Source organism: Tachypleus tridentatus, chromosome 6 (genome assembly GCF_004210375.1).
Source record: "Tachypleus tridentatus isolate NWPU-2018 chromosome 6, ASM421037v1, whole genome shotgun sequence".
Taxonomy (NCBI): domain Eukaryota; kingdom Metazoa; phylum Arthropoda; class Merostomata; order Xiphosura; family Limulidae; genus Tachypleus; species Tachypleus tridentatus.
The window spans coordinates 38,381,563-38,399,072 of NC_134830.1; the positions used below are offsets into that span (position 1 = coordinate 38,381,563).

General features: G+C 32.7%; 1 protein-coding gene and 1 long non-coding RNA gene across 2 annotated transcripts; both read right to left on the reverse strand.

Annotated features, from left to right (window-relative positions):
• Positions 1-6,242: 6,242 nt before the first annotated feature.
• LOC143254528 (uncharacterized) lies at positions 6,243-11,380 on the reverse strand. The gene is made up of 4 exons (XR_013030235.1): positions 11,239-11,380; positions 10,609-10,777; positions 9,515-9,662; positions 6,243-6,727 (listed from the first exon to the last, which is right to left on the reverse strand). It is a non-coding gene; the product is annotated as an uncharacterized LOC143254528 (long non-coding RNA).
• A 1,759-nt stretch (positions 11,381-13,139) lies between these two features.
• LOC143251589 (organic cation/carnitine transporter 2-like) lies at positions 13,140-16,637 on the reverse strand. Its single transcript, XM_076502861.1, has 2 exons — positions 16,187-16,637; positions 13,140-13,247 (listed from the first exon to the last, which is right to left on the reverse strand). The coding sequence occupies exons 1-2, from the start codon at positions 16,538-16,540 to the stop codon at positions 13,140-13,142; spliced, it is 462 nt and encodes a 153-aa protein (XP_076358976.1). The 5' UTR covers positions 16,541-16,637.
• Between the last annotated feature and the right edge of the window lie 873 nt (positions 16,638-17,510).

Here is a 17,510-nt window from a genome sequence, read left to right on the forward strand (position 1 = left end):
TTGACATGGTGGTGGAATTGTTATATATACAAGTCCCGACCTAAAGTATAAATTTAATTTTAATTCTATTATTAACACTTATCATATTTAATTATGCAGTTTTACTCACGAATAATTTCATACTGCTGTTAATATTTATTATCTATCATCTGGTAGATTGAGTTATTTTTTTCGATACTTTGGAATCACTTGTTGATAATATCAACTGAGAAAATTCTGAATTCTCTTTAGTTGATTATAATATGAATTTTTTCAGTACACTCAATTTCTTACTGATCGTAGATTGAAAATAAAGTTTGATATCTATCGTTTATACATATTGTTGTATTTACCAACACACTATGTTAGGGCTGCTTAGAGACACTTGATATTACTTGTATAAATTGTTGAGATGATTTAAACCATTATGCGTTAATACCGTGTTCTTAGGCTAATAATAGACCTCCTTATGAAGTATTGCTTTCAAACAAATTTAAAGAATATGGGCCTACAAGTATTTATCAGACCTATATTCACTAATTCATTTGTGTTACAAAAGGTATTATAATACTTAATATGAAAATAAATATGTTAATCTCTTTCAAAGAAAGATTATATCAGTTTTCTTTTCGAAATATCTATTACTATACTAGGAGCACATTGATAAGATTTTGGGTTCTAAGTTCTTTTAATATTTAGGGTGTCAGTGATTTTTGTGTACTGAATTTTGAATGACTGGTCTACCTCAGGTATCAAGCTATTTAAAATCATTATAATTATTCTATGTTTGGTTTAAAATGTGTGTAAACAGTTTATTTTGTTGTTTTTATTATTACTTCCTTCTTGGCTATAAGTATTGATTAAATAATAAAAAAGATAAACTTTATACCTGTTTGTTTACGGTTAAACCTACCGAACTTAATAATTGATTAAGAAATACCATAACGACAACTTTTCAGTAGACGGTTCTTATTTTAATAATTATATCGTTTCAATCCACGGTATCGATAGTATGTGTCACCGATGTAACTACTGAAATTATATCTTTTTTATTGTAAAGATTCTTATTATTGTAATGTATAGAATTAATTTATAATGTTAGTTTCTATTTTGCTTCAATGAAGAATAAGGTTGCACATTTGGTCATCTGGTCAATGTTCACCATAGGGGTCGAATTTCTTAGTGTTATAAAGTTCAAAGTTACCACTGAACAACCGGGCGGAAGAAATTTATTACGAATATTCTAGAATCGGATAATTAAAATAAAAAGTAAACTTCATAAAGACTTCTTCATCACTGTTATTGTTGTGGTTTATTTAGAAATCAAGATTAGAAGCTCACTTACTTTCTTGAATTCTCTATCTTTTGTGTTGTATCAGGAAGTTGTCTGTTAAGTGATTCTGGTAAAAGAAAAACCAAAACGGCTGCTACTATTGATAGAACACCAAAAATTACTGAAGGTACAATGACATGCATAAATTGACTCTAAAGTAGAAAATACAACGACTTATCTGAACTGACTTTGAAATTTATAAATAAGAATATTGCAAAACTTTGTAATCTACAACATGTAAAATTATCTTATAAAAATAACAATTTAACTATTCAATCTTTGTGTTGGTTTGTTGTTAAGCACATAACTTTAGAATGTGCAATTTGTGCTATGCCTGCCAACGGAACCGAAAAACACATTTTAGCGATACTTTCCGCTGAACCAGTAGGAAACATATTTGTGATTAGAGCTGTACTTTTACATTTCCTGTAAATATTGAATGCATATAAACATATTATTACAAAATGTACAAACTTCTATTATAAACAAAACTTTGACAACTTATTTCTTTTTTTGTGAGGTTCAGAAAGAATTAACAACAAAGATCTCCAAGCGATTAGTGTCTCGAAATGACTTAGCTGCCCAGTTTACAACGTAATAATTCTTGTCACATCCTTTCAAAATTTGTTTTTTTAATATGTAATCAAAATATAATTATTTCTTAACTTGATATGCAACAAAACATGGAGCCTAATAGAGCAATTATTACTTTTATCTAGATGATCCCTAGTTGCCGCCCTCTCAATCATTTCTGTAGTAGAAGTTAATATTAAAAATAAATTAGGGTTAGTTGTATTAGGTTCCTTGATCAATTGGTGAAAAACCCATCTCGAACAGTTTCCAGAAACCTTTCTTCCTCATTATTTTGACTCTAGCATTATCCAGTCAGTATGTCTGATATTAAAACTTATCACACTGGAAATGCTTAGTCCCCAAACTAGTCTTAACAATTCGATTATATATAGAATTAAAATAAACACTCGATACTATGGTTAGATAACAGTAGTATGTTGTTAACACTGTTTAGTCTATATTTCACAATTAAGTAGTTTTAGACCATGTTTATTAATTAAAACAAATCATTTAATTTGTCTCACTGCAACTTAAATTATAACTAAGCTGAAAGAACTGTAAGTGTACTGAGAGTAATCTAACGTAAAAGAGTAGTCCAAGAATTGGCGGTGGGTGGTGATGACTAGCTGCCTTCTCTCTTGTCTTAGGGACGGCTAGCACAGATAGCCATGTAGTAACTTTGTGCGAAATTAAAAAAAACAACAACTGTTTATAGAGGTCTTAGTATACCAACAAAGAAGGGAAGAGCATAAATACAGTTTCAAATATTATGTCCAAGGAATTCTGACCGAGGCGGAGGGGTACAAAGAACGCAATAACTGGTGCCAAATACAGCTACACTCAAAACCTACTCTCGGATCCCCCTCTCTATATAATGCTTGGGTGAGCTCACGTTGTATCCCACTCCCCCCTTGGTACCCGAAGATGGTTGATATTTAGTTTGTCAAGAATATTTGAGATCATGTTTTAATGCTGGAAACAGTTAGACATTTCCGTTTATATTTCATATAGAAAAACGATGAAATTTTACACAAAATATGTTAAAGATTTTGTTGTTGTTGTTTTATTAATTAAAAGTAAAGCTGCATAATTTGCCATTTGCTCTGTATTCACCTCGGGAATCAAAACCCAAAGTATTTTAATTCTTTGAACATGTAACTAAGCAACCAAGTGGAACAATTGAACAGCCAAATTACAAAGTAACCTTGACAATAATTTTGCTGTCATTTGAAACATCAAGAACTAAACTTTAAATTCTCACATAATCCTAACAACAACAAAACATTCCAACTTTATTTTATAACAAACTAAATCAGAGTATGGACTGATGACAGTTTTTGCTTTGATTTTATTAAACACAAAGTTGAACAATCGGTCACCTGTATTGTAGTGACCGCAGATATTGAATCCTTATTTTTTAGAACTATAAGCCCTCCAGCTTATCACTAAAAAGCCGAAAAAAAAACCATGTTAGAATTATATATTCATAATAAAAAGTGAACTTCAGAATGTTGTTCTCTGAATTCATATTTATTAGAAAATATTCATTTTTAATACTTCAACACCGTGACTGTCATGGTTTACTATAATTCTAGATTAAAAGCTCACTTACTTCTCTGGGTTCTCTATCTCCAGTATTGTGTCAGGAAGTTGTCTGTTAAATGTTTCTGGTAAAAGGAAGACCATAATGGCTGCTATTATTGACAGAACACCATAGATTACCGAAGGTACAGCGACGTGCGTGGATGTCATCTCTTAAATGTTATTTTACCTGCTATTCAGAAAGTGTTTTCACAACATTTTATTTTGTGATTAAAGGTTGTGTTTTATACGTCACTAATAATAAAAAGAAGATGAGAGTTTAATTCGCTGATTATTACAAAACGTTTGTCACATATTATATCACTCATCCAGTAATAACTTTCACCGAATAAATGAAGTAGTGACTTAGTGGTTTAAGTATGTGGTTGTTAGTTTAGAACTAGTGAAGGAATTTTATAATAAATTTTAATAAAATTACACGCAAACATATTCAAAGTGCAGTTTCGTCAATTATGTTTTTTTGCTGTGAAATTTTATTTCTTTTTTTCATACTTAAAGCATGACAAACATAGCCAGGTAGGCTCTATACATATAAAAATGAAAACCTAACGAGAGCACTTTCAAAACGTTAGCTTCTTTGTTTTGAATTTGGCGCCAAGCTACACGAGGGCTATCTGCGCAAGCCGTCATTAATTTACCAATGTAAGACCACACTAAGGTAGCTAGTCATCACCTTGCACCGCCAACTCTCGGACTACTCTTTTAACAATAAATAGTGGGACTGACCGCACATTATAACGCCCCCACGGCTAAAAGGGCGAGAATGTTTTGTGTGACGGAGGATTTGAACCTACGACCTTCATATTACGTGTCGAGTGCCTTAACCACCTGACCACGCCGGGACCTTTCTTTTTCAGGGACAAACTGTATATAGATACATTTATAGTGTTTTAAGTTATATCACTTAAATGTTTGTTTTGTTTAGCGAAAAGCTAAATAGTTGTTTGTCCAGCGATTTTTATGCTGAGAGGATCCAACACTAAATTATAGTTCTTCGAGCTCTAAAACGTAACGCTAAGTTGACTAAAATTCGACTAAATTCTAGTTATCCTTTTATTTATAATTTAACTCATTTTCTATTACATGTGTTAGTTGATTTAATCTACATTGTGGTCACTTTGTCATGCGAAAATTTTAATACCATTACAGAAAGCTGATCAAACAGGAAATTACATCGTCGAAAAGAATGTATGAAAAAATAATTTGGATGAAAACATACAAATTAAGAGTAAAGGGTTTTTTAGAGCTCATTAGGAGTAAAAAAAATATTAGTATGGGGACAGGAACCTTGAGAGATGATAAAGGAAGGCTCTTATCTGATGATTATAAAATGGCTAGGTTGTAAAATCTGCTTTCTCTTCAGTTTTTACTAATGAAGACTTAAGCAATATTCCTTATACTGAACAATTGATAGTTGAAAAACAAAGTTGAACAAGACAACTGCATAGCTCCTGAGCTTGTAAAAATGAACTGGAACGTTTAAAGAATAATAAGGCTCTTGGACAAGATAATCTTTCTCAATGGTTTTAAAGGAGGTCAAGGATTGGATATATGAACCATTTGTCACAACTCAAGAGTGGACAAGTACCAACAGATTCGAAATAAGCTAATGTCTCAGGTTAGGTAATAGAAGTTGTTCCAGCAATTATGGGCCTATTAGTCTTACATTAGTTGTGGAAAAGGTTTTGGAAAGTTTGATAAAAGAGAATATGCAAAGTCATTTAACAAAGTTATCTCTGAGGATAACGGTGTAGACTTAGATTTTTTATCTCGATTTTAGATTTAATGATGTGCCACATAAAATGTTTGTAGAAAAATAATTAAAATAATTGCATTTAATTATAAGTATAATATTAATGGATGGTAATAACCTTAACAGTGTCATGAAAGAAAAGTACCTAATGGTATAATGGCTAATTAGTCTTTTGGTATAATGGCTAATTAAGCCATCCAAGCAGTGTGCTGTTGCTAGTGATAAGGCAAATTGGCATAGAGAATGGAACAGTGAAAGTGACCAATAAGTCATTTGTTGTCCATACCCATTATCTTATGTCATGTTAAAATTAACTGAAGTTATTCAAATCCTTTCATCTTGATAAATATGTTGAACTTTACTTGTATACTTTGGTTGATTTTATTTAATAATAATTTCACCTAACTAAAAATGACAGTACATTTAAATACTCACTAAGGTATTAATGAAATAAAGATACGAAGAATTTTAAAATATATAAACTCAAGTTCAGTGATTTTAATCATTTCTAATTTTAAAATTATCGTTCTTATCTGACAGTAGAAATCCATCATGTCTGGGTAAACTTGACACATTTTACATTGATGATATTTAGTAATAGTAACTTTTCAAATCTCACAAAAAAGAAGCCATAAGACTATCAACAGGAAAACTTGTAGTTCTTCAGAGCAAGAGTTCTTCGTTGTCGAGAAAATAAATTTACATACATGTTGATACTAAAAACAAAACAAAAACAGTTATAGTAAATGAAATTAAAATGTTTTAAGAGCAACAAACTTGTTTTAAAAAGTATAAAACCAGGTACAGTAAGTGAGAATCAGAACAGGCTATGCTTAAAGATTTTCATTCATAGAAACAACGGTTGTGGTAACAAGAAATAATGTATATATATTTAAAAAAAAAACGACATTAATATTCTGTTTCTCCATTTGTTTATTCGAGTGATAAAAAATGAGGTAATATAGAGAAGTTTCCATAGTAATGTAGTAAGCTTAACATTGCATCACGTTGAGTCTAGTGTGGTAATAAAATGAGGTTTCTAAATGTAACCATAGTAACCAGAGAAGTTCTCCAGAATATTTCGTATATCATACTGCTTATAGTGTTCAAGGTTTTATTCATTCGAAGAGAACAAACAACTTCAATATTACTGACAACATCGGGATTAAAATCATCAGTCATGCCACAAATTACAAAAGTTTCTTATCTGCGGATTAATGTTCATTTGTGCCACACAAATAATATTGTCATAAATATAAAAATTAATATTTAAAACTTTACATTATTAATACCAACAACGTTTCAATGTTATGTTTTACAATGTATCACTAATACAATACATCTACATAAATATGCTCACGTGTTACATCAAAGCACGTATTGTCGAAGAATACTCACAAAACAAACATTATTTCTATTGTTATACGTCGCAGCCGTGGAGTCCTGAACAAGTCCAGTGAAGTTAACGTTAATTTTGTTTTCTTTTCCTAAAGTTTAATGAAAACAGAAATAACAAGTAGTATTTATTTACTTTAATTTCAGTGGTTTGAAGATTTGACCGTGAAAAATAACTGAGCTAAAGATGAAAGATTATTTCTAGATATTCATTAAAAAGAATCGCTTAGTTTATGTCAAAATATTTAATTTTTATAGCAAAAGGCAACTTGCCACCTGTTGGTGGTTGAGAAGTTGTATATTATACAGACAAATAGAAGGTACAGAATATGTAATTAGAGCCTGAACAAAGTTTAACGCTTCTTCTCCAAAGAAACGTCTTCCTTTGGTTAAGCCAAGATAGCAATGGAACAAGCTGATAGTAAGAGATTGAGTGAGATTTTCATAAGTAAGATTATTTTAAACTTTTATCTTTAAGATTACTTTTGTTAGTGGTTTCAAATGTCTAATACCTATATCTTTGTTTAGCATTTTTCATATCTATATTATATGCAATTTTTATTTTGTAGAATATTTCACAATTTTAGTTACATGTATGATTTTAAGACTAGCATAGAACTCGTATGATTTAACAAGAATTATTTATACATTGAAAATAATGATAAAGCAAGAACCCCGAATGAGGTATTAATGCAACACAATTATTAAAAGTTTTGCTTTTATTACTCTTAGTTATATTTGTATATCGAATTATTTATATTATTTACTGAAATTAACTTCTATGTCTTTTTTGTTTGTTTTGTATTTGATTTGGAATTTCCCACAAAGCTACTCGAGGGCTGTCTGTGCTAGCCGTCCCTAATTTAGTAGTGTAAGACTAGAGGGAAGGCAGCTAGTTATCACAACCCACCGCCAACTCTTGGGCTACTCTTTTACCAACGAAAAGTGGGATTGACCGCACGTTATAACGCCCCCACGGCTGGGAGGGCGAGCATGTTTGGCGTGACTCGGGCGCGAACCAGCGACCCTCAGATTACGAAGCGCACGCCTTAACGCGCTAGGCCATACCAGGCCCAACTATGTCGGTAACTTCCTTTGATCAGTGATACTTATGTTAATGGATATGTATTTTACAACATGCTGCTTCAGTAATGTTGTTCTTTCGGTTAGGCTTACCTCCTGTTCTCACCAAGTAATGATAAATCACCTTCAATGAAATGAGCGATATTTTTTTTTAATCTTTATCTGGGTGCTCTATCTCTGTTTAACAACAAAGACGCATTAGACTCTCTGCTGTGTCCAACACAGAATGTCGAGTCCCGGGCCAAGTTCATACTGAGATGACCGGGTGAAACAAGGTTTTTTAGAGACATTATTCAACTTTAGAAGAATATCTGCATGTTGTAACTATTCTGATTAGACAAATTTCAAGTGACAGACATCTTTTTTTAATGCTTATAATATTTAAAGACTCAAAGTGCACGTTTTGCTACGCAGGTTTCATTTTCTAAAGTTTATCATTATCTTTTATTGGTTTGTTTGTTTTGAATTTCTCGCAAATCTACAGGAGAGCTGTAAGCGCTAGCCGTCCCTAATTTACCAGTGTAAGAATAAAAGGAAGACAGCTGGTCGTAACCACTCACCGCCAACTCTTAGGCTACTGTCTTACCACTGAAGAGTGGGATTGACCTGCGCTTTATTACGCCACCACAGCTTAAAGGGCGAGCATGTTTGCTGTGACAGGGATTCGAACCCGCGACGGCCCAAATTGCCTAGACATGAAATATATCTTTTATCGTTATCGAGTGTGAGCTAAAAATGTCTCTCGAAGAATTTATGATTTCCCTAACTTTTGAGAAGTGTAACTTAAAAAAAAACTACATTTAAGGAGAAAGTAGTTGAATCAAGCGAATGATGTTATAATACTGTGTTGGATTATTTTAATTATAATATTAATATTAGTGGTTAAAGTGTGTGTTTTTCTTATAGCATAGCAACAGCGGACTATCTGCTGCGTCTACCAAGGGGAATCGAACCCTTCATTTTAGTGTTGTAAATACTAGCAGGGAAGTAGTAATTAAATAAAACACTGCTATTATACGCCACTGTTTGACTCTTTTTTAATTTTTATATAGGCTTATTTGGTTCGCTACTATCATGAAATTAAATTATAGAGTTAATTTAAAGAAAATTAATAAAATGATCCAAAAAATGTTATTATAAATTATTTTATTGTTACGGTTTCATTTACTCTATCTCTGTCTGATGACTCAACAGCAATCTTCATATATTATGACGCTAAAATCCAGGGTTTAATCCTTACAGTTTGTACAGAACAGTATTGATAATCCACTAACCAGTTTTGCACTTAAAGTAATAAGACAAGAGTTGTTTGTTTTTGGAATTTCGCACAAAGCTACTCGAGAGCTATCTGTGCTAGCCGTCTCTAATTTAGCAGTGTAATAGTCGAGGGAAGGCAGCTAGTCATCACCACCCACCGCCAACTCTTGGGCTACTCTTTTAACAACGAATAGTGGGATTGACCGTCACATTATAACGCCCCCACGGCTGAAAGGGCGAGCATGTTTGGCGCGACAATATGACAAAAGACGCGTGCAGAAACTTCAGCAAACAGCTCTCCCACCCACAGTAATCATATGCATACAAACTTTGCCATTTTGATGAGTGTAATACTATTTCTTTCTCTGTATGTGATGTACGTGTTTGTACTCGTAAGTTGTATACAAATATATAGTGTGTGTGTTTGCTTAACCCTCGATATCAGTAAAAGTTATATTCCTACGCACGCCCCTGTTAGATATGCAAGAAATACATGTTCAGAATTCTTCTTCAAGTCTTTCATTATATAAATTAATTACCAATTCAATCTTTGTTTCCAATATCTTCATTGTGTGATTTAGGTTTAAAACACTTAGTTTATTGACACTAAGAAACTTCCTGATGGTATTCTCTGCATCTGTATACCGCTTTCTGGTAAGAAGCCATCATGGAGATTCTGGCAGGAACCTAAAATATTAATACACATCTATGGTTAAAGATTTTATTGAATATATTAGTACTATATCCACAATAGTATTATCACACGTGTGGTAATACTATTTATACAATAATACCCTCATACAAGTATTAATACTATTTATAAAATAATACTATCACGTATTTATTAATACTATTCTACAATTCTATTATCACACGAATAGTAATACTATTAATACAATAATTTTACCACACATATGACATTAGGATTAATAAAAATAATGATGGCAGCTGTTACATATTCCAGAAAAAATATAAACAACGTAATTATAAACTATAGTTTTATAATACTTAACACTAATTCGGTTAGAAGAAGACCTGAGCTACAAACACATAGCAATGCTGCTAAAAACTTATATATCGTTAATTAAGTATTAACATTGTACAAATGTATCATTCGATGTAAAAATACATAACTGGGTTAACATCTATAATACTGGACTCACTGTCCATTATGAAGGATAAGACATACAATAATTAATGAAGATCGTACAAATATCTTGTTTAATTAGTTCTGTATATACGACAAAAAAAGGTGGTTTCCTTACTTATTAAATTCGACTAAATGGACTATCGATCATTCCGAATATCGGTCTGTAAATAGTTTATGAGTTTTGGTGACGTTGTAGTGAATCATTAAAGTAATCGAAATATTTTGCTACAATAATAAATAGTATAAAGCTCTTAACCTATAGTTTAGTATTTTATTAATGCTACAAATACTTCTAAAGTAATCAAACTGTGGTACAATTATAAAAACGGTGTTAAGTTTGCTTGTTTTAATGAAAGCTACATCTGGCTATCTACTGCGTTTACCGCAGAGAGAGAAATCCCAGATCTTAGCGCTGACCTGCTGCATATTGGAAGTTAAGAGTTTTTTGGTTTACAAGATAACAGAACATATTCCCCAACTCACCACCAGGCGATCAACATCGGTAACCAGCTGCATGCAGTTATAGCTTCAAAATACTGCCAGTCTCTGATTATCCAAGCTAGTCCGGGAAGAATGATTAATCCTATAATCCTACCGAACGAAAATGAAACTGATACCCAAGCTCTTTACTCTGGGCTAATCGTTTCCATTACTGCAGAAACAAACCAGAAAAATCCTAGATTACAAAGTGATCTGAATCTGTTTTATGTCATCATACAACTTGGGGGAAGTACATTTGAATAGTTATTATATGAAATAACGCTGGCTTTCTTATTATATATTATCTCATAAAATAAACAAAAGAAAAATAGAAATTTCATAAGTTTTATACATTAAAACTATTACCATTAAAATGACAATACTAAATGAATTTTGAAGACACATGATTCACAATAGAAGACACTAAATTTTGGGAGGAATAAACATCTAAGACAAACAGGGCCCACATTTTGGTTGTGATTATCAAAGATTTAGTTCTGATACCCTTAGTGATAGAAGGTGGTAGAATTATTTTCCACGTACAAGAAAACGAGTTTAAAATATTACAAATATTACTAACTCTAATAACATCATACGGAGATGAACAAGAACAAACTTTCTGTAACTACTTACAAAGACAAACACCTGCATTCTGTATGCCGGCCACCCCCATCGCTGAACAAAATCGGGCGATGTAAAAAAATGACAAGTTCGGAACAGCTGCGCCTGCGTAGTTTGAAACAATAATCAGACAAAGGGAACCCAGCAACATAGGACGTCGTCCAAACGTAAGTGAAAAATGGTGTAAATTAAAAGAAAGAAAAGTCCATAACTTCATAAATAATTAAAAAAAAGTTATGAGAAAGTCAAGATCCAGAAGTGTGCGTGATCAAAGCTAAAGCAACGTGTTTATGAATATATTGCCTAATAATTTGTTTTCATACAAATATTGAATTATTCTGGAGCTCATCACATCGTTACGTAAAGTTCACGTCACCAAGTTAATTTGTGTTGTTTATGTGAAAGATGAGATAGAAAGGTCATTAAAATTGAATTTTTACGTTTGCAAATTGATCTTCTAATAATTTCGGAGCAACTACTATAGAGGTTATTGTTTTCTTAATGCAATGTTAAATGCTTTTTGTCTACAACGAGGTTTCGAACCCGAATTTTAGAATTTTAAGTCCGTAAACTTACAGCTGATCCACTTAAGGAAGTTTCAAAGAAAACTAAACTTATTATCTTAAAACGATTTTGGAGATTCAACATGTCGTTATAGTTTATATCACCATGCCCGGTCATGTTCTACCTGACAAACGTGCATCTTGGCAATAGTCCTTTAACGAAGTTCATGTTACAAAAGACTCTTTTCTATGGATGTTATGCCCAACACACTCCTCTTGAGTACTTTACTTAAACAATCTGGGGTACGAGAATAAGTATAGCTAGTAAATTGATTTGTGTGTTTGTGTATGAACTAGCAGGAATATCCGTTTCATTTTCATATACTTGAGATATGCGACAGTTCAACGAAAGTTATGATGAACCCATAACCTTTCAGCCTCATTTCCAGGCGGAAATCTCCGTTGGTCCCTAAATTATATTTTATACTGTTGCCTGGAGTTTGAATTGTTGCGGGTCTTGTTTGAATGGTCCTCTTTCTCAGTGTTGATTTATATTCCGTTGCTCTCAACGTTATTAGATATGAAAGATGCCTCCATTTGAAAAGTCTCAATATTAACACATCTTTATCATTTGAATGTAAAACTATTTTACGTCGGAAAAAAATCTGTTACATACTCTTCATAAAAGCAATAAACTTGCAGGGCATTAATTTACTTGAAACTCAAAGAAGGTCAAAATGTAGTTCTGATACATGGCGTTCCATTGAAACTCTATATCGTTGTGGTTGTCACAAGATTTTCAGAGTTGCATATTGAAAATAAATTTATTTAGTATAAAATCAACTCGATTTTCTCTATGTGATACTACAAAAAGTAAAATCGTTCAGACCGCGTCAAGATGTGTTTGTTTGTTTCTGAACTTTGCGCAAACCTACACGAGGACTATCATCTCTAGCCGTCTTAATTTAGCAGTGTAAGACTAGAAGGAAAGCAATTAGTCACTACTACCAAGTGCAAACTCTTGGGCTACTATTGTATCAATGAATATTGGGATTGACAGTCACATTATAACGTCCCCATGGCTGTAAAGATACGTTTTAGTGTGACGGAGATTCGAATCCGCGATCTTCGGATTACAAGTCGAGCGTCCTAACCACCTGGCTATACCGGGCCTTCTTTAGTCTAAAATTGTGAGCTCATTTGTTTTTTGAAATAGCTCATTGTAAACGTACAAGAGAACAAGCTGAGGGTTAGAATTACACAAGTCACGTTTTGTAATAATAAAACAAGAACAGTAATGATAATGACTTTAGATTATAATTTCTAATATTTGATGTTATTCTATCCTATTAAAATGTTTTAATTAAAGAGAAGTTTGTTTTATAAAAAGGTAAATCGTCTCTAAAATACTTACTTGTCGCCAAGATGGCCGGCTATAAATACTCCAAACAACATTCCCAACATAAACACCGTTTGGTTCATGGACACGAGCCATTCACGATCGCAGAATAAGTCCCACTGAAAGATATAAAACTGTAGGTCTAGATGGGAATTCGGGAATGGGTGAAAATATTTCGGAAAATTTCCACCATGAAAAATTAACTAGTTAATGTTGGTAAATGACACTTAAATAAACGTTTGGACAATCAAGGATGGACATAAGTATTTGCTTGTATGCCTTTGGTTCTAGGTTTATTCAAACATATTCTACAAACTTCAAGTTACTCTGATATACAATTTGTCGAAAACTCAGATTCACAGACGCAATTTCTCTCTAAAATAACCGTCGTTAAAAATCTGTTAGGCCGAACGTATTGTTAAGATTTATTTACATCTGTAAGGCTCTGAAGCTTAAAGTCAGTATAACTTTTCTTTAATTATTATAATATTTATACTTTATCATATATTAAGGTTTTTGTAATGTTATTTTGAAAACAATAAAAACAATTTCTCAGAGAATCTGCCTCGTGTGTGACTTATAAATCTGTTTTATTGATTATTCGTGTTGTCCTTGATTATTAAAACCTGTCTCATATATAATAAAACAAAGGAATTTAAGATTAAAAAATTGAACACACTTTTGAAAATTTGTTATACTCTGTTGTACATGGTATAGATACGGGATTTACCTTATGGGTTCGCTTTTAGTTGAGATTTATATATGGAAAGACGGCTCGCTTGGGTTGAGAAAATATTTTACATAGAAGAGCGAACAACGTTTCGACTTTCTTTGGTCATCGTCTTTGCATATATATTTCTCTACAAGTGGGTTTTTTCGACATCACTGATTCGTTGGAATTTGTTACAGTTCACCAAATAAAACTGAATAAAGTTATAAGAAACTATGGATTCGGATGTTAATGACTTTCTAATTATGGGAGATTTTAATTTCATCCTTATGAACTGGGAAATCATGGGGAATAAGGGGCTCAGTGTCGTTTTAGGGAACCCAATAAGGACAATTGTATTTTACATTTATTGTTAACCAAAAATAGGGACTTGACATAAAAGTAAGCCCCACTTTTAGAACTGTGTTATACTCAGGTAAACGTATAACAGGAGTTTCGACAAGATATGTCACTAAATGATAGTGATGAATATATTCTGGTTGAGTTTTAGTGAGGGAATGAATGACTGAAAACAATTGTAATACAATGTGAGAACAATTGTTATTAATTCAAAAGACAAAGACAGCTGGTACTTTGCTTACGATAGACTGTTTTCTCTTCACAAAGTCAAGGTATTGTCATACCTTCATGATACTAGGAATTACACTTGCTAAACGAAATATATCTGGTTAAAATGCTTCCATATGACTTGTTATTCTTATACCATACTGATACGATTGTGATAACCATATAATATCTGTACAACCTTGGAAAGACTTATCCTTAACATCTTTAACGAAGTCACTACAAAAATGTTCTCCATGATCAATAAAAAGTATCTCCTACTTGGGAAATGACATGGGAACAAAGGTAAGTTTAAACAAGACAGGTTTAACGCATTTAGTTACACGCATGATCTGGTCTTATAAAACACAACAAAATATTTATACAAAGTCTAGAGGACTAGATTAGATACTTTCTTGTGTAGGACTAAAAGGACGAGTGAGAGCTTCAAAACTAGTTTTCCTGGATTAGAAGTAATAGTTTTACATATATATTTTTCTATACAAGTGGGTTTTCTCGTCATCACTGATTAATAATTTGTTCCATAATGTGTTTTCGTTTCAGTTTCATGTAACTAACAGACATGCATGGTATTGTGTATTTTACACTAAGATTGTTTGTTTATAGGTAAGAACAAAGTTACACTTAGGACTATCTGTGCTATTCCTACCACTGGTTTAGAAACCCGGTTTCTAGCGAAGTTCGTGCAAAGACATACCGCTGTACCACTGGTTGGGAAGGGGCTTGACAAGTATTTTATTGTATGTATTGTATTCACCTTACTGTAATAACGTCTTAAAGAAGTGTAATTTAAATAGCTAAGGTTAAAACTGATGTTATAACACCTGTTAAAACACCCACGTTTTGTTTCCATGCACTTGGTTGGTATAGCGGAAATAATGCGTTTTGTGATTTCGTGCGTAACCATAAACAAAGCTATACGAAATGGTATGAAAAGAACGCAGTATCACGTACAACAGTTAGGAGAGTAGAAAACAGCAAATAAAGCAAAAGTCTTGTAATTAGAGAAACATTCAGTATCGCTTACTCATCTCTCTTTGGCAATGAACCAAAATGGTCACGTAAGGTCACTGTGCAGTTTTGTCTGTTAATAAGTATGTAAGTGCACAGTGACTTTCCGAACACCCTGTATTTCCAACACGTTTGTCTGTCATTTACAGTGTTACGTGACGATTTTGGTTCATTGCCATCATATCGATTATAAACCGACAAGAAGTTTATAAGAAAAAATTACATAAAACTATAAATCATCTGCCTAACTTACTTCAAAATTCACTATCAACAAATTATTTTTTGAGCTCTCGTGATTTCAAAGGAGTGATGAGTAAGCGATACTGAATGTTTCTCTAATTACAAGACTTTTGCTTTATTTGCTGTTTTTCTCTGTAGTTTCTCTGATGTCAAAACTTCTGACAGTTTCTTCCATTAACTGTTTCAAATGGAGCTGGAGGACAAAAATTGTTGACTACTTCAGTTAAATATTTATTCACAATGACACAAAAGCATTCTTGAAATTAATAATTTTGTTTCCGAACTGTGAATATCTATAATGTTTCTTATTTCACATATAGAAAGGTAACTCAGATTACCTCGTAAGCTATAAAGTCTGGAGTCAGCTTTATAGCTTTACTGTCTAAAAGTGGGTTTATGTTGTCAAATTGTGTTTCAACTATCAGGTTTAACGTAATATTTTTATACGATTGACGACTAAAAGTAGTTACACTGAAAACTTATAAAATGACTTATTTACAGCTTACAGCTTACCTGAGTTATTATTGTGTTGTCTCTAGAGCTGTAATCCCATTTTGTACATGGAACTGTGACATTCTGATCAATAATTATATCCCAGGAATCAGGTAACTGTACTAACGTGTAGCTGTAACTCTGACACTGGCTGAATTCTTGCTTATTAGTGTCAAACGGTATGGAGACATTCCTCCATCTGATAACTGTCCAGTTCTCTAGTTGGTGTTGTTTGGCAGACCAGTGGTCAGTATCGGGAGCCAAAAACGGTATGGCCAAAACTTTCCAAGCAGTCGGCATTCCGCGGTATATAAGTAAGATTGTTGTGTAACACTGAAGTCTTCCTAAGTTACCTATGACGTCAGTGATTTCCATGTTTTATTTTCGTTGTTGTTTTTTGACAAGTTTCTTCCTACTAGAAACACACTTACGCTTTCAGGTTTGACTGGACACAGTTGGTTAAATAAAACACAACTCGACGGTGAGTTTCGTAGTTGTATTGGATCTTTAAAATGAAATCTGAAAAACTCAATAGCGTAAGTCGAGAAGTACTTGAAAAAAATCATATTTAATAAAACAAACAAAAAATTTAAACTAGAGTAACAAAATCATTGATTCGATAATCACTTAATTCTTTACTTCTCAAATAGAAAATCTAGGATAAGTGTTTCTAGTTTGATAAAACTATTTGTACTTTATAAATAAATCTACAGAATGATCTGTAGTGAGTTGGCCAGATGGTTAAGGCACTCAATCGACTCGTAATCTGGTGATTGCGGATTAGAATTCCCGTCACACCAAACATGCTTACTCTTTTAACCGTGGGAGCGTTATAACGGTGAGGTCAATCCCACTATTCGTTGACAAAAAGGTAACCCTAAACTTGGAGGTTGGTGGTGATGACTAGCTGCCTTTCCTCTAGTCTTATACAGCTAAATTAGTGAGGGTTAGCGCAGATGGCCCTCATGTAGCTTTGCTCAAAATTCCAAAACCAACAGAAGTAAGTTCTGTGTAATCCGGACGCTTTGAGGAAACGATCGCGATAGCTTTGCTGATGTGTGTAAAACTGTAAAATAAAGAATTTCACAATGTTAGAAATGAGAAAGAAGTTAAAATATTTTTCTAACTGAAAAGAGTATAAATGTTTTATAAACGTAATATTTTATTGGTTGTAACGAAGAACAACTTTTGGGTACAGCCAGGAAAAGTGTCTCCCTTTTACAATGCTAAGGTATAGATTGTCAATTACTTATTGAAAAACATCCAGAGAGCATGAAACGACAAACTGTAACTCATCTAACTCATTCCAAGTTAACTTCGTGTTTTCTCACACACACCCTGTATG

Bases quoted from the DNA above. Each gene is read 5' to 3' on its own strand.
- LOC143251589 (XM_076502861.1), bottom strand. From the start codon at position 16,540: ATGGAAATCACTGACGTCATAGGTAACTTAGGAAGACTTCAGTGTTAC. The intron at 13,248-16,186 runs GTAAGCTGTAAG...TATATCTTTCAG, and splicing joins ACAACACAATAATAACTCAG to TGGGACTTATTCTGCGATCG.